This window comes from Oncorhynchus clarkii, chromosome 3 (assembly GCF_045791955.1).
Source record: "Oncorhynchus clarkii lewisi isolate Uvic-CL-2024 chromosome 3, UVic_Ocla_1.0, whole genome shotgun sequence".
Lineage (NCBI taxonomy): Eukaryota > Metazoa > Chordata > Actinopteri > Salmoniformes > Salmonidae > Oncorhynchus > Oncorhynchus clarkii.
The window spans coordinates 53,807,856-53,826,444 of NC_092149.1; the positions used below are offsets into that span (position 1 = coordinate 53,807,856).

The 18,589-nt window shown below is 42.1% G+C and overlaps 1 protein-coding gene across 1 annotated transcript in view; it reads left to right on the top strand.

The window, feature by feature from the left end:
• The first annotated feature begins 420 nt into the window (after positions 1-420).
• Positions 421-18,589, top strand: part of LOC139406019 (ceramide synthase 6-like) — a 31,045-nt gene continuing 12,876 nt past the window's right edge. The window contains exons 1-6 of the mRNA XM_071148482.1: positions 421-752; positions 5,054-5,159; positions 5,657-5,787; positions 10,529-10,586; positions 12,983-13,033; positions 13,175-13,267. Of these exons, the coding sequence (XP_071004583.1) occupies positions 583-752; positions 5,054-5,159; positions 5,657-5,787; positions 10,529-10,586; positions 12,983-13,033; positions 13,175-13,267 (609 nt within the window). The 5' untranslated portion in view covers positions 421-582. The remainder of the gene's footprint in view (positions 753-5,053; positions 5,160-5,656; positions 5,788-10,528; positions 10,587-12,982; positions 13,034-13,174; positions 13,268-18,589) is intronic.

Genomic DNA, 18,589 nt, shown 5'->3' on the forward strand with positions numbered 1-18,589 from the left:
AATAAATAAAATATAACGTGTCTTCTGCTATGAGTGTGCTGGTCAGTAGGTGGCATGATTTACCAAGTATTCATGATGATACTGTTCGTTTGCCTGATATTTCATAAATGGGACATTTGCCTAACCAAAACGTGGTAGGAACAGTCAGGACACGAATATATTATGAGTTGGCTAGCCTATCATAGCCTAACCGTATTAGCCTAACCGTATTATTCTGCATGGATTTGAGGAAATTATGACCTAATCCACAATCATTGGACAGCCAGCCTATTCCATAAATTAAACAAAATACCTTGCTATTGCCATAACCTACAACACATTAAACCATAGACCTTTAAACATGATACTTCTGGATTGCGACTGCATGTTTGACATTTCAATGCACCAATCACTCGCTGAGGAGCAGATGCCTACTTCCCTACACTGGAAAGAGCGAGGGGGTAAATAGACTGGCGGGGCATACACTGATCCATCACACTAAAAACCTGCAAAGATCGCCCGTGAGACTGCTGCAACTACGCTATAGGCCATTGATATCGCGTTCATTTCTGGTCATTGGTAAAGTGTCCATAATACAAGAAAATGGCAGGTATTTTGGCATGGTTTTGGAACGAGAGATTTTGGCTCCCTCACAATGTAACCTGGGCTGACCTAAAAAACACAGATGAGGCAACCTTCCCGCAAGCTGAGGATTTGTATCTGGCTTGTCCTTTAGCCTTCTGCATCTTTATGATTCGACTGGTTTTCGAAAGGTGGGTGCGTGTATAAGTGATTGGAATAACTGAAGATAATGTTGGTTTCGTTTCATTTACATGTAGCCTAAAGAAAGCCTATTTTAAAGAATACTATATCGGGTATTGAAGCATGTTTAACTCACACCGAATTTCTAGACAATGACATCCACATGGTGATGCGATTTATCCAATAGTGAAGGTAACGTTAACGTTCCTCTGTATGCCTGTCTGTATTGTCACAAAGCTTTTTCGAGATATGTATCGGATCAATAGACCTGAATTATTTTCCACAATGAGATACATGTTAACTTTGCTTCCAAGCTGCAGCTGTCAGTAGTCGAGGGCATTATTCGAGTCATGCTCGTCTCATTTAGCCTAGGCTTCTATTGACCTCGCAAGGGTCTGTGCTGCCTATGTCTTAATGGTGATCATTGTGTTTAGCTTCATGTAGCCTATTTGTTGTAAGCCTGCCTATCCCAATTGTACATAGCCTACCAAGCTAAGTGTTGATGCTAGCCTGGTACATCGCTCAGACACAGACTCTGTGCAATAGACATCAACCCACAGACAGGAACCCACAGCAGTTTCTCAATATTGCCTAATACCACACTTTTTATAAAGGCTCATGATGTGGCATATAGGTGTATATACGTCAGTAGGCTACAGTTGAAATGTGTCTTACTGTAGGCTACATACTGTACATGATGTCACTGATTGGATGCCTGTCATAAGGTCATTCTGCTGAGTCCACCACCACCATGACACCTCACTCACCAACCCACCACCTCAAGTCACAATGGGAATTGGACTTTTCATTTAGATATGTGTGCTGTATAAGTCTTCATTGGACTGTTGAGAGGCTTGTTGTTAAATGTACATTTTCTTGATTACTGATGATATGACCTGTAATACCAGTCAAATGTTTGGACACCTACTCATTCCATTGGGGCAGCAGGTAGCCTAGTGGTTAGAGCATTGGGCCAGTAACCGAAAGGTTGCTAGATCGATTCCCTGAGCTGACAAGGTATAATCAGTTGTTCTGTCCCTGAACAAGGAACTTAACCCACTGTTTGTAAGCTGTCATTTTAAATAAGAATTTGTTCTTAACTGACTTTCCTAGTTAAATACAAAAAATCCAGGGTTTTTCTTTATTTTTGTACATTGTAGAATAATAGTGAACACATCAAAACTATGAAACAACACCTATGGAATCATGTAGTAACCAAAAAAGTGTTAAAGAAATACAAATATATTTAAGATTCTTCAAAGTAGCCACCCTTTGCCTTGATGACAGCTTTGCACACTCTTGGCATTCTCTCAACGTGCTTCGTGAGGTAGTCCTGGAATGCATTTCAATTAACAGGTGTGCCTTGTTAAAGGTACGTTTGTGAAATGTCTTTCCTTCTTAATGCATTTGAGCCAATCAGTTGTGTTGTGACAAGGTTGGGTGGTATACAGAAGATAAAAAACCAAGTCCATATTATGGCAAGAACAGCTCAAATAAGCAAAGAGAAACTACAGTCTATCATTCATTTAAGACATGAAGGTCAGTCAATACGGAACATTTCAAGAACTTTTAAAGTTTCTTCAAGTGCAGTCGCAAAAAACATCAAGCGCTATGAGGAAACTGGATCTCATGAGGACCGCCATAGGAAAATGAGCCCCAGAGTTCATTAGTTACCAGCCTCAGAAATTGCAGCCCAAAAAAATGCTTCACAGAGTTTAAGTAACAGACACATCTCAACATCAACTGTTCGGTGGAGACTGCATGAATCAGGCCTTCATGGTCGAAATTGCTGCAAAGAAACCACTACTAAAGGACACCAATAAGAAGAAGAGACTTGCCTGGACCAAGAAACACGAGCAATGGACATTAGACGGGTGGAAATCTGTCTCAGTGCAAATTTGAGGTTTTTGGTTCCAACCTCCGTGTCTTTGTGAGACGCAGAGTAGGTGAACGGATGATCTCCGCATGTGTGGTTCCCACCGTGAGGCATGGAGGAGGTGGTGTGGGGGTGCTTTGCTGGTGACCCTGTCAGTGATTTATTTAGAATTCAAGGCAGACTTAACCAGCAAGGCTACCACCTGGTTTGCGCTTAGTGGGACTATTATTTGTTTTTCAATGGGACAATGACCCAAGTCACCTCCAGGCTGTGTATGGGCTATTTGACCTAGAAGGAAAGTGATGGAGTGGTGCCTCAGATGACCTGGCCTCCACAATCACCCGACCTCAACCCAATTGAGAAGTTTCAAATCGAAACAAATCAAACTTTATTTGCCACATGTGCCGAATACAACAAGTGTAGACTTTATCGTGAAATGCTTACTTACAAGCCCTTAACCAACAGTGCAGTTCAAGAAGAAAATATTTACCAAGTAGGCTAAATTAAAAAGTAATACTAAAAAGTAACACAATAAGAATAACAATAATGAGGCTATATACAGGTGGCATGGGTACAGAGTCAGTGTGCAGGGGTACAGGCTAATTTAGGTAATCTGTACATGTAGGTGGGGGCAAAGTGACTATGCATAGGTAACAAACAAACATCGAGTAGCAGCAGTGTACGGCGGGGGGGGGGGGGGGTGTTAATGTAAATTGTCAGGTGGTGATTTTTAGGAATTGTTCAGCAGTCTAATGGCTTGGGGGTAGAAGCTTTTGAGGAGCCTTGGTCATAGTCTTGGTGCTCCGGTACAGCTTGCCGTGCAGTAGCAGAGAAAACAGTCTAACTTGGGTGACTGGAGTGTCTGACAATTTTATGGGCTTTCCTCTGACACCAACTATTCTCTAGGTCCTGGATGGCAGAAAGCTTGGCCCCACTGATGTACTAGGCCGTTCACACTACCCTTTGTGGCGCCTTACGGTCAGATGCAGAGCAGTTGACATACCAGGCATTGACGCAGCCGGTCAGGACGCTCTCGATGGTGCAGCTGTAGAACCTTTTGAGGATCTGGGGGCTCATGCCAAATCTTTTCAGTCTCCTGAGGGGGAAAAGGTTTTGTCGTGCCCTCTTCACGACTGTCTTGGTATGTTTGGACCATGATAGTTCTTTGGTGATGTGGACACCAAGGAACTTGAAACTCTCGACCCGGTTTGGGATGAGTTGGACCGCAGAGTGAAGGAAAAGAAGCCAACAAGTGCTCCGCATATGTGAGAACTCCTTCAAGACTGTTGGAAAAGCATTCCAGGTGAAGCTGGTTGAGAGTGCCAACAGTGTGCAAAGCTGTCATCAAGGCAAAGGGTGGCAACTTTGAAGAATCTAAAATCTAAAATATATTTGTTGAACCCTTTTTTTTATATTCTTTTTTTTTACACTACATGATTCCATATGTGCTATTTCTTCAGTTTTTTTTATGTCTTCACTATTATTCTACAATGTAGAAAATAGTAAAAAATAAAGAAAAACCCTGGAATGAGTAGGTGAGTCCAACCTTTTGACTGGTACTTGTATAAAATATGTGTGCCAAGACCAAGATGTTTGCTTTTTAAATGTAGATCATACACACAGCTTGCGTATGCACACAAGTCTCACATGTACTATTATTGTTCAAGGGCATCTAGGACACTATTTACTGAAACATATAGTAGTACTGGATTAGTATCCATTGAACCTGCCAACAACTGCTGTTGCCCTTATGTTGCCTCTCACTGAGCACAGTATCTCTGTCAATGGCAGCTAGACAGCAAGAATTAGAAATGTCGGTGTTCACAATTCACAACTTGTAACGCAGCGTTTTAACACATTAGGTTTTTATAGATACAACTGAAAGGTCTGTTTAGGCTGGTCCCTCCAGATTAGATTTTCTGATTGCTGACGGCACACTTCATTTGCAGAGTAAGGACTTTTTTTATGAATAGACTACTAGACCGATAATCTCTCTCTCTCTCTCTCAGCTGTCTCTCTCTCACAGCTGTCTGCACATGGACATTTCATCTTGATCTTGGCAAAACTTCCAGCAGTGTAATCTCCCATAACCCTTTGTCCATGAATGTGACTGTTACTCAATCATATAACGTCACGATACCATCTTTCATTTATACAGTTGTGAAATTTAGCCAGATTCTTACATTGCGAATTGCTGACGATTATATACAGAAATACTGATTCAGAAATTCACACATTGTACTTATAGTCGGATAAGATTTTGAAGCTTTTGAGATGTTAAAAATACAACTGGTTGTCAGTATTGTCAATGTTGCTGCCACGATGGTCCCCATTTACTACAAACAAAACACTTTTCCGATGAACAACAATTGGATGGGGATTATATAGTACCTACTGTGAGAATATTCTGACATTGTTGTGTTTATTCTTTTGTAGGTTTATTGCCAGACCATGTGCCTTGGGTCTCAAGATACAAGCCAATGGACCACAGAAAGCCCAGCCCAATGCCATTTTGGAGAAGGTGTTCACTGCTATCACCAAGGTAAAAGTAGTGCCTGTGTTTCCACTATGTCATGTCTTTGTTTGCATTTTAGTACTGATAACTGAGATTAAAAGCAATCTCTTTGCAAAAAAGGCATAGGATTCAGTTTGAGTCCAGAAAGCAAGACTTCATGTTTGAAAATATTTGCACCATTTGTTATTATTCACTCAGAAAGGAAGTGAGATTCTTCAACAAATGCTCAGATTCACCTACTGAGCAATTTAGCAGACTACCTCCACACTGGGTAGACATTCTGAGGTGGAAACAAAGGCACTTGAGGGCTTCTTCTTTTCAGGAGACCGTAAACTGGTTCAATTGATGGACAATTGCAACATTTTTACTGTCCCTTAGTACATGATGCTGATGAAACGTTCAGACACTGATTGCCTTTTATCTCTGCGAATATCAAGACTGTTTTAACTTCTGACATGTCACACCTTCCCCACAATAATGATAGCCTTGTTAACAGTCAGGTGTCTGGATCTTGTGTTTCCTAGCATCCAGATGAGAAGAGGTTTGAGGGCCTGTCCAAACAGCTGGACTGGGATGTCCGGACCATCCAGCGCTGGTTCCGACAGCGCAGGAACCAGGAGAAACCCAGCACGTTGGCTCGCTTTTGTGAGAGCATGTAAGAGGTCTTGACAGCTTCAAAATTCTACATACTATCACTAATATAAACACATAGGTGCGCGTTTGTTCAGTGGAAAACGATTTTAGGTGTGGATACATAGGCTTTCCAGTCATTGCCTTTACTGGAGCAGGCCTGTCAGAGTGGGCTCATGTCTGACACCATTGGAGCCAGACTGGCAGTGGGAGAGGCAGTGAGGGACAGAGCGGGTCTCTGATGCCCTGGGGCTGCCCACTCAGGGGCTCACTGTTGAAGGGATTCTCTGCTTAGACGACTGGCGTGGTCATTATTTGATCTTCAAAGAGAAATACCAGATTCAGTTTGTCGGTGTGAAATGTGCCATGGTTCAGCAACTGGATTCGGTTACTTTTTAGTGGAATAATAAAATAAAAACGTCTCTCAAAAGCATAGCCTCTGTAACTGGAGCAAATCGCTGCCTGTTTTCTCAATATTTTAAGCTCACATTTAATAGAGGATGTCCCTACATTCTAAATATATGCAGTGTCGTGTCTGTAGGCAGAATGGAGTTGACAGACTCCGAATGGATTGGATGCCTGATTGGTTTCTTTGTTGTATCATTTGCTTAAAATGTAATTTTGTAAACCGACCCAGGCACACTCGTCTCAGCAGTAATCCTACTGTAATTAGTGTTTGGGTTTGAGAGGACGCTGTTGTCTCCGACACTTCAGGATGGCAAAGCTGAGGCCACTGTTCCCTTTTTCATAATTTTGAGAAAGAGAGACAAATTTAGACTGGAGACAGCGGATCCCAAAGAAGCTGCATGCAGTTTTAACGGGACAGTCGGGTCCCCAGTCCCCAGTCCCCAGTGGGGCACGTGCTGTGTTTTCTACCACAGTGCTGGATGTCTGAACTGTTCTGCCTCCACTCCTCTGTGGTTCGATTCTGTAAAGAAGAAAAGAGGCAAAGGCAGCAGATTATAATCCACTGAACCTTAAAAGACAAAGCTCAGATTTGTGTTTTGTAAAATAGAACGCCTGGAACGTCCTAATGCGGAAAATTTGCAGGGACATAAATATAAGCAATAACTTATAAGAATATCTATTATAAAGCGGCAAAGAACATTATGTCCACATCTGTTTCTGCTGCTTTCTGCTTAATGATGACCATAGAACACCACAGAATTGTATGAAGAGTAATTACTTCAGTATCATGCTTTCATGGCTTTGAATGCAACAGCATGGTATTTAACAGGACCGTGTATTTGGTACACAGTCACCAGCAAAAGTATTTTCAGCAAAAGTCATTGTGAGTCATAGTAATTGTACATAAATAGCACTGATTCAGCAGCACTTGAAGCACAATGTTTGACAGTGTTTGACTAACCAGTTGCTAAGTTACCGTCTTCTTGACCTATGGTTAGGTCAATGCATCCAGCTCATTTGTTTTTTAAATGAATGAAGCACAGAGAGCTATTACTGGTGGCTTGATTATTTGAATTCCATGAACGATGGCCTTTCTTTTCATTCAAATGTTTAACACCTTCTCACAATGCAACTGTTATGATTATGCACATTATGCATGATCACAATTTCCCTAAAATAACATAAGGGTGTATACACTGGTATTCCAGTCGAAAAGCAGCACAAGTGTGAATTCAACCAGTGGCAGAGACCTGGGTATACTAGACCAATTCTATGGTACGCTAGTCTGCCCTGAGGCCTGCTAGCCTGTCAGAGATGTGGCCGGAGTGCCAGGGCTCTCACCTCCCAGCGTCTGCATTCCAGGGTGAGTCACTGCCACTGGAGCCCGGACGCCACTGCACTGCACTACCTCGTGGCAAAGAGGGAGGCAGGCACGCCCAGTCCCAACCTCTGCTCTGCTCTGGACTTACATAACCCTGCACATACCCAAAACTACTGCACATTGATTGGATGGGAAAGTTTCTCCTGTGATCATGTACTTTTCTAGCTCTCGGGCAGAACTGTTCCAGTTGGTAGTTCAGAGATCAAAGCCACACTGAGCAGGGAGATGCTGCTGCACAGGCCATAACAACCAACAAACGACTGCACTGAGAGAAGGAATGAGAGACAATAACAAAACACACGTCCTTCTCAGACATTACAAGGGGGGTTACATAATGAAATTACACTGGCCAAAAATATAAACGCAACATGCAACAACAAAAAAACAGTCAGTATCTGGTGTGACCACCATTTGCCTCATGCGACATGAAACATCTCCTTCACATAGAGTTGATCAGGCTGTTGATTGTGGCCTTTGGAATGTTGTCCCACTCCTCTTCAATGGCTGTTTGAAGTTGCTGGATATTGGCGGGAACTGGAGCATGCTGTCGTACAGGTCGATCCAGAGCATCCCAAACATGCTCAATGGGTGACATGTCTGGTTAGTATGTGTACTGATCCTTGCGACATGGGGCCGTGCATTATCATGCTGAAACATGAGGTGATGGCGGCAGATGAATGGCACAACAATGGGCCTCGCGGTATCGCTGTGCATTCAAATTGCCATTTCAAAAGAATACATTGAGTTCGTTGTCCGCAGCTTATGCCTGCCCATACCATAACCCCACCACCACCATGGGGCACTCTGTTCACAACGTTGACCTCAGCAAACCGGTCACCCACACAACACCATGCATGCTGTCTGCCATTTGCCCGGTACAGTTGAAACCGGTATTAATGTGTGAAGTGCACACTTCTGCAGCGTGCCAGTGGCCATCGAAGGTGAGCATTTGCCCACTGAAGTGGGTTACAACGCCAAACTGCAGTCAAGTCAAGACCCTATTGAGGACGACGAGCATGCAGATGAGCTTCCCTGAGACAGTTTCTGACAGTTTGTACAGAAAGTCTTTAGTTGTGCAAACTCACCGTTTCATCAGCTGTCTGGGTGGCTTGTCTCAGACGATCCCGCAGTAAAGAAGCTGTGTGTTGAGGTCCTGGGCTGGCGGGTGGTCTGCGAGTGTGAGGCCGGTTGGACATACTGCCAAATTCTGTAAAACGACGTTCAAGGCGGCTTATGGTAGAGAAATTAACATTAAATTATCTGGCAACAGCTCTGGTGGATATTCCAGCAGTCATCATGCCAGTTGAACGCTCCCTCAACTTGAGGCACCTCTGGCATTGTGTTGTGACAGAATTGCACATTTTAGAGTGGCCTTTTATTGTCCCAAGCGCAAGGTGCACCAAAGTAATGAACATGCTGTTTTAATCAGCTACTTGATATGCCACACCAGTCAGGTGGATGGATTATTTTGGCAAAGGAGAAATGCTCACTAACAGGGATATTTTTGAAAAAATCTGCTTTTTGTGCATATGGAACATTTCTGGGATCTTTTATTTCAGCTCATGAAACATGGGACCAACACTTTGCATGTTGCATTTATATTTTTATTTAGTAGTTATTTAAAAAATATATATATATTTGACTTAAATACATTATTTAATAGAAACACTTGACTGAGACAGATTCCTTCTTCTGGCTATTAATGATGCCAAAATGCATCAATCATTCAGGACTGAGTCTCTCCATTAATATGGCCTCATAGGTGGAGCTGCCTGTCAGCTGCAGATGTACTCTTTCACACAGTCAGAGCAGCACACAGGCATACCCATCATGTACCAGGCTACAAATTACAGACAAGAAGTTCCAACTCTGAATAGCACAATGTGACAGGGATGTTGTATGAACCTAATAGGTACTGACTGGCCTCCGAGGGGGAACTTGACAAAATGGTGATCATGCTGTGTGACATTGGGAGTTTTACATACATCTCAGGTGGTTTTAGTGTGCGTAGCATTAGCTGGCCTTACAAGAAGTAAGTATTTCTGACAGCAGTAGACAGAAAACGCACCACAATATGCAATTCTGAATACACTACAGCAAATCCAGTCCCGGGGTATTAAATGTCAGTGATCACAATACGGGAGGCTTTACCTGTACTCTGGTTACGATCAGAAAATCCATTTAAAGTTCACAGTTAGCTGTTGTTATGTAAATGCAAGCTGAAAAGTACAAGTGGCCTGGCTTTGGGCCAAAGTGGGAGCAGGTCCGCCCAGTGTAGGTGGAAACAGAAATGTCTGAGCCTTTTGGATAAAACGCTGAGGTAAATCCTGCATGGAAATGTAACATTGGCACTCTTCTCTTAGGTTAAACTGAGTAGCTGATCAACATGACTAATGACTTTTTCATAAGCTATTTTCATTTGATTTTGTGACTTTTGAAAATCATTTGGAATATGATACTTCTATTGTGTTTACCACTAATTGGCCTAAGAAGTAAAAGCTGTGTATATAATTACCACCAGTGATTCAGTGCTTACAATAAAAATTCCTGTTAGATTGAGAAAAATAGGACAAAAAAACAAAGGGTCCTAAGCAATATGGAGATGCATGTGCCATTTAGTAAATGCGTGTAGAGCGTGTGCCCTATTCTGATTATCAGCTGTTGTCAAACACACTTCCTCAATACTGTGCAGCAAATTCTACCTGATGAATAGCTGAAATTAGTATGACATCCTGGCATTTAAAGCATAATCCAAAATTTCTGTTCTATTTTCGCATACCCAAAAAGCCTACTATTTAGAACGCAAGTATGGGTATTCGGAACTAGCCAATGGCTTTCTTGGCTGTCCTTGGATTGGCCTCCCTTACAGCAGCTTAGACATGGCCTCTCTTTTGACATTCCACAGAGGATGCATCCAAACCCCAAAACTGTGTTACTGACTGATGTTCTGTTGTCTTTGTTTTTTTTCTTTTCACAGGTGGAGATTTACATTTTACCTCTATATATTTACCTACGGAGTGCGTTTCCTTAAAAAGGTGAGTGTGCTACTTTCCAAAATCTTTTCTTTTTGATAAAGTTATTAGAGCACTTTTTGTATTGAAGGCACGTTATTCAAGGAGGAGCTGTAACAGAGGCTTGCGCACTCGAGGATATCCGGAAGAGGTGGATCTTGCTTGGTGGATATTGCTATGAAAGGGGGACCAAGTGACAAATAATGCACCTCTCAAACACTCCAACCAGTGCTCACTGATAAATAATGGATACATTTGCTCTCAGCACAGCATTCATTATGAAAATATTACTGTCTTTGAGCACATGCACAGTTGAGAAACTATTTCCCTGTAAACTGTCATCTTCAGTCTAACACTATTGTTATTCTATACTGTACCAGTCAAAAGTTTGGACACACTTACTCATTCCAGGTTTTTTCTACATTTTTTACATTGTAGAATAATAGTGAAGACATCAACTATGAAATAACATATAGATTCATGTAGTAACCAAAACAAGTATTAAACAAATCAAAATATATTTTATATTTAAGATTCTTCACAGTAGCCACCCTTTGCCTTGATGACAGCTTTGCACACTTGGCATTCTCTCAACCAGCTTCATGAGGCAGTCACCTAGAATGTATTTCAATTATTTTCTTCTTAATGCGTTTGAGCCAATCAGTTGTGACAAGGTAGGGGGGGTATACAGAAGATAAACCTATTTTGTAATGACCAACGCTGGAGATGAGAAGCAGGTACGGGGAGTCAACATTTATATTTATTCAGGAACAGACAGTGGAAGGCAGATGTGTGCAATGATGGTGGCAGGAGTGCGTAATGCTGGGGAGCCTGGCGCCTTCGGCGTGACAGTACTGTTTAGAGGAGACTGTGAATCAGGCCTTCATGGTCGAATTGCTGCAAAGAAACCACTACTAAAGGACACCAATAAGAGAAGAGACTTGTTTGGACCAAGAAACACGAGCAATGGACATTAGACAGGTGGAAATCTGTCCTTTGGTCTGTTGAGTCCCAATGTGAGATTTTTGGTTCCAACCGCCGTGTCTTTGTGAGAAGCGGTGTGGGTGAACGGATGATCTCTGGGTGTGTATTTGGTGTGGGGGTGCTTTGCTGTGGACACTGTCAGTGATTTATTTGGAAATCAAGGCACGCTTAACCAGCATGGCTACCACAGCATTTTGCAGCGATACACCATCCCATCTGGTTTGCACTTAGTCCCACTATCATTTGCTTTGCAACAGGACAATGACCCAACACACCTCCAGGCTGTGCAAGGGCTATTTTACCAAGAAGGAGAGTGATGGAGTGCTGCATCAGATGACCTGGCCTCCAAAATCACCTGAACTCAACCAAATTAGCCCCAAAAAATTGCTTTGTCATTATGGTGTATTGTGTGTAGATTGATTGGGGGGGGGGACTATTTCATCAATGTTATAATAAGGCTGTACCGTAACTAAATGTAAAAAGTCAAGGGATCTGAATACTTTCCGAAGGCACTGTGTAAGGAAATACAACTGAAAATAGTTTGAGGGTATCTTTTTGTTTTTTATGTGTTTGACTCTGTGCTCACTGATATTGTGTGATGTGCCAAAAGCCTTTTGTGTCTGCAGTAATTGAATGCTGCTGATGATGATGCCGTTGATCAGGAATCATGATTAGGGGGTGAATAGGAGACATTGTGGCGAGGATCATTTCTCACTGCAACAACTTGCATGTCGATGCACTTTGTGGAATGAGTTCATTTCCTACAGTTGGGCCTAGTGAGTCTCCCGGGTGTGTTGAGACTCAATAGGCCCAACATGCTTGCTAGTAGAAAAAGTGCACTGTATCTATTACAAATCTATACACTATAGACCTACAAAATACGTTTAAATCCCTAATGTAAGAGTCTGTGTTTGCATGTCAACTTAAGCAGAGTTTGCAGTTTTAAGTAGGTTATATTTGGTTTGGTCCAGAATCATCTGTCATTGAAGGCAAACACCCTGTGAGAGATGATTATGATGATAAGCAACTCATTACCATGCCTTTGTAGTCGAAGTCCCTCTTGTGTCAAGACCTAAGACAGTCTTAACCACATCCCCCAGTTCACTACAGCATTCATCATGTAGCCTTCGACCAGAATGAGCATTCTCAGTTTTGTCCCCGGGCTAACACGTTCATTCTTAACTTGCACTACTAGCGTACAGCAAAAGTTTCCTTTGATTAAATTAAGTTTCCCTTAATGAAAATACAATCTGACATGATTACGGTTGCAATATTATTGATGTGCTGGATCTTTTAAGCAAACATTTAGTATTGAGCCAGAGGCAGCATAGCATACAGGTGTGGCGATCAATAGCACTTTATGAATGTAATACATTTTTGGGGAAACAGCATAACAATACATTTAATATTCTGTTCATTTTTGTGTGTGTCTGCAGACACCATGGTTATGGAACACAAGAGAGTGCTGGTACGACTATCCTTATCAGGTAATGTTTTGATCATGAGAAAATTCTCCAATGTTTTCCCTGTTAATTCTTTTCACCTAGCTACAACAGTTATTGTATTTGAAAGGACATAGTTTTGATCCAGCTGTATTGATTTGTGTGTGTGTGTGTGTGTTTTCACAGCCACTGACGGTGGACATCCACTATTACTATATACTGGAGTTGTCATTCTACCTGTCCCTACTCTTCTCCCAGTTCACAGATATCAGAAGGAAGGTAGGATACCAATTCTAGTCAATTCATTAATATGATATAGTCAATCAATGTTTGTTTATCACATTGCTTGCTCCATAGATATTTGTTTGCATATGATTAAACACCCATTTCAAGGTAAATCTATTAATAATACAAAATAAAACAAATAATATTAATATTTTTTTAATAATAAAGCCATTTATTAAAGGGATAATCCACTCCAAACCCCCAATTCCTATAATTAACCGTGTTAAATAACACACACAGTTGAAGTCGGAAGTTTACATACACTTAGGTTGGAGTCATTAAAACTCGTTTTTCAACCACTCCACAAATTTCTTGTTAACAAACTATAGTTTTGGCAAGTCGGTTAGGACATCTACTTTGTGCATGACACAAGTCATTTTTCCAACAATTGTTTACAGACAGATTATTTCACTTATAATTCACTGAATCACAATTCCAGTGGATCAGAAGTTTACATACACTAAGTTGACTGTGCCTTTAAACAGCTTGGAAAATTCCAGAAAATTATGTCATGGCTTTGGAAGCTTCTGATAGGCTAATTGACATCATTTGAGTCAATTGGAGGTGTACCTGTGGATGTATCTCAAGGCCTACCTTCAAATGTAGTGCCTCTTTACTTGACTCATGGGAAAATCAAAAGTAATCAGCCAAGACCTCAGGAAAAAAATTCTAGACCTCCAAAAGTCTGGTTCATCCTTGGGAGCAATTTCCAAATGCCTAAAAGGTACCACCTTCATCTGTACAAACAATAGTACGCAAGTATAAACACCATGGGACCACACAGCCGAAATACCGCTCAGGAAGAAGACGCGTTCTGTCTCCTAGAGATGAACGTACTTTGGTGCGAAAAGTGCAAATCAATCCCAGAACAACATCAAAGGACCTTGTGAAGATGCTGGAGGAATAGGTACAAAACTCTCTATATCCACAGTAAAACGAGTCCTATATCAACAACCTGAAAGGCCGCTCAGCAAGGAAGAAGCCACTGCTCCAAAACCGGCATAAAAAAGCCAGACTACGGTTTGCAACTGCACATGGGGACAAAGATCGTACTTTTTGGAGAAATGTCCTAAAATTACCATTGTTATGTTTGGAGGAAAAAGGGGGAGGCTTGCAAGCAGAAGAACACCATCCCAAACATGAAGCATGGGGGTGGCAGCATCATGTTGTTGGGGTATTTTGCTGCAGGAGGGACTGGTGTACTTCACAAAATCGATGGCATCATGAGGCAGGAAAATGATGTGGATATATTGAAGCAACATCTCAAGACATCAGTCAGGAAGTTAAAGCTTGGTCGCAAATGGGTCTTCCAAATAGACAATGACCCCAAGCATACTTCCAAAGTTGTGGCAAAATGGCTTAAGGACAACAAAGTCAAGGTATTGGAGTGGCCATCACAAAGCCCTGACCTCAATCCGATAGAAGATGTGGGCAGAACTGAAAAAGCGTGTGAGAGCAAGGAGGCCTAGAAACCTGACTCAGTTACACAAGCTCTGTCAGGAGGAATGTGCCAAAATTCACCCAGCTTATTGTGGGAAGCTTGTGGAAGGCTACCCTAAATGTTTGACCCAAGTTAAACAACTCTGCCAGGACCTAGGATCCTGGCAATGCTACCAAATACTACTTGAGTGTATCTAAACTTCTGACCCACTGGGAATGTGATGAAAGAAATAAAAGCTGAAAGATAACTTTCTCTACTATTATTCTGACATTTCACATCTTAAAATAAAGTGGTGATCCTAACTGACCTAAGGGAATTTTTACTAGGATTAAACTGAGTTTAAATGTATTTGGCTAAGGTGTATGTAAACTTCCGACTTCAACTGTATGTGAACAATATTTTGGGGTAAACAAATGTTTCATTTTGTGTTTATAACAAGGTTGGTAGCAGCATGTAAAAATCGTTGTGGAGATCTGTTGCAGCTCAAGTCAACTACTTAACCCACAATGCTATGCTCTCTGGGCTGGCTGCACACAATAATACCAATGTCAATATTAGCATGTGAAGTAGCTAAACAAACTGCACTATCAATTTAGGAGTCTCTCTCACCGAGTTCAATTAGCAATTCTCTGCCCAGAGCAAGTGCAGCGTATGTTGCTATGGTAACAACAGACGTTTCCCACAGATACACAGGGAGCATTGCGAGATGGTACTTGAAGGAAAAACTGAGTTGAATCATTTGCTACACTGTTTAGCTTGAGCACATCGAAGCGAAAAAATAAACATTGTCATAACAATATAAACGGAGTTCTAGACGAGTATGCCCATATCATCTAACTGATTTGTCAATCTGGAGTGCAGGTAATTGTTTTAAAAGCTTTATGAAAGGGGATAACACACTATACCATATCACCAGTGACGAGAACCATGTAACTATGACATGTTCCTACATGTTTTCCTGATTTCACAGATGGACCACTTAGAATTTAAATCATGGGGAAAATGTTTCATTTAACCACTGATAGAACAGAAGATTTCACCAAATTGACAGGAGTGTCATGATTTTTATTTCTGGGGTGGATTATCTCTTTAAATCAAAGGGAAATGCCTCATAACTGGTTTTAATACATTCTGAAACCAAATGTGTTCTTTTTACTTTTCTTTTTTTTCTTTGTATTCAAATTTATTTATATAGCCCTTCGTACATCAGCTGATATCTCAAAGTGCTGTACAGAAACCCAGCCTAAAACCCCAAACAGCAAGCAATGCAGGTGTAGAAGCACGGTGGCTAGGAAAAACTCCTTGGAAAGGCCAAAACCTAGGAAGAAACCTAGAGAGGAACCAGGCTATGCGGGGTGGCCAGTCCTCTTCTGGCTGTGCCGGGTGGAGATTATAACAGAACATGGCCAAGATGTTCAAATGTTCATAAATGACCAGCATGGTCAAATAATAATAATCACAGGCAGAACAGTTGAAACTGGAGCAGCAGCACGGCCAGGTGGACTGGGGACAGCAAGGAGTCATCATGTCAGGTAGTCCTGAGGCATGGTCCTAGGGCTCAGGGCTCCGAGAGAGAAAGAAAGAGAGTTAGAGAGAGAGAGCATACTTAAATTCACACAGGACACCGGATAGGACAGGAGAAGTACTCCAGATCTAACAAACTGACCCTAGCCCCCCGACACAAACTACTGCAGCATAAATACTGGAGGCTGAGACAGGAGGGGTCAGGAGACACTGTGGCCCCATCCGAGGACACCCCCGGACAGGGCCAAACAGGAAGGATATAACCCCACCCACTTTGCCAAAGCACAGCCCCCACACCACTAGAGGGATATATTCAACCACTAACTTACCATCCTGAGACAAGGCAGAGTATAGCCCACAAAGATCTCCGCCACGGCACAACCCAAGGGGGGGGACCAACCCAGACAGGAAGATCACATCAGTGACTCAACCCACTCAAGTGACGCACCCCTCCTAGGGACGGTATGAAAGAGCCCTAGTAAGCCAGTGACTCAGCCCCTGTAATAGGGTTAGAGGCAGAGAATCCCAGTGGAAAGAGGGGAACCGGCCAGGCAGAGACAGCAAGGGCGGTTCGTTGCTCCAGAGCCTTTCCGTTCACCTTCACACTCCTGGGCCAGACTACACTGAATCATATGACCCACTGAAGAGATGAGTCTTCAGTAAAGACTTAACGGTTGAGGCTGAGTTTGCGTCTCTCACATGGGTAGGCAGACCATTCCATAAAAATTGAGCTCTATAGGAGAAAGCCCTGCCTCCAGCTGTTTGCTTAGAAATTCTAGGGACAATTAGGATGCCTGCGTCTTGTGACCGTAGCGTACGTGTAGGTATGTACGGCAGGACCAAATCAGATGGAAAAAAGCTGTCCTTGAAACAGTCTTGATATGTTCTTCAAAAGAGAGATCAGGGTTCAGAGTAATGCCGAGGTCCTTCACAGTTTTATTTGAAACGACTGTACAACCATTAAGATTAATTGTCAGATTCAACAGAAGATCTCTTTGTTTCTTGGGACCTAGAACAAGCATCTCTGTTTCGTCCGAGTTTAAAAGTAGAACGTTTGCAGCCATCCACTTCCTTATGTCTGAAACACAGGCTTCTAGCGAGGGCAATTTTGGGGCAATTTTTGGACCATGTTTCATTGAAATGTACAACTGTGGGTCATCCGCATAGCAGTGAAAGTTAACATTATGTTTTTGGAAGACATCCCCAAGAGGTAAAATATATAGTGAAAACAATAGTGGACCTAAATCGCAACCTTGAGGAACACCGAAATGTACAGTTGATTTGTCAGAGGACAAACCATTCACAGAGACAAACTGATATATTTCCGACAGATAAGATCTAAACCAGGCCAGAACTTGTCCGTGTAGACCAATTTGGGTTTCCAATCTCTCCAAAAGAATGTGGTGATCGATGTTATCAAAAGCAGCATTAAGGTCTAGGAGCACGAGGACAGATGCAGAGCCTCGGTCTGATGCCATTAAAAGGTCAGTTACCACCTTCACAAGTGCAGTCTCAGTGCTATGATGGGGTCTAAAACCAGACTGAAGCATTTCGTATACATTGTTTGTCTTCAGGAAGGCAGTGAGTTGCTGCGCAACAGCTTTTTCTAACATTTTTGAGAGGAATGGAAGATTCGATATAGGCTGATAGTTTTTTATATTTTCTCGGTCAAGGTTTGGCTTTTTCAAGAGAGGCTTTATTACTGCCACTTTTAGTGATTTTGGTACACATCCGGTGGATAGAGAGCCGTTTATTATGTTCAACATAGGAGGGCCAAGCACAGGAAGCAGATCTTTCAGTAGTTTAGTTGGAATAGGGTCCAGTATGCAGCTTGAAGGTTTAGAGGCCATGATTATTTTCATTATTGTGTCAAGAGATATAGTACTAAGAGTGTCTCTTGATCCTAGGTCCTGGCAGAGTTGTGCAGACTCAGGACAACTGAGCTTTGAAGGAATACGCAGATTTAAAGAGGAGTCCGTAATTTGCTTTCTAATAATCATGATCTTTTCCTCAAAGAAGTTCATGAATTTATCACTGCTGAAGTGAAAGCCATCCTCTCTTGGGGAATGCTGCTTTTTAGTTAGCTTTGCGACAGTATCAAAAAGGAATTTCGGATTGTTCTTATTTTCCTCAATTAAGTTGGAAAAATAGGATGATCGAGCAGCAGTAAGGGCTCTTCGATACTGCACGGTACTGTTTTTCCAAGCTAGTCGGAAGACTTCCAGTTTGGTGTGGCGCCATTTCCGTTCCAATTTTCTGGAAGCTTGCTTCAGAGCTCGGGTATTTTCTGTGTACCAGGGAGCTAGTTTCTTATGAGAAATGTTTTTAGTTTTTAGGGGTGCAACGTCATC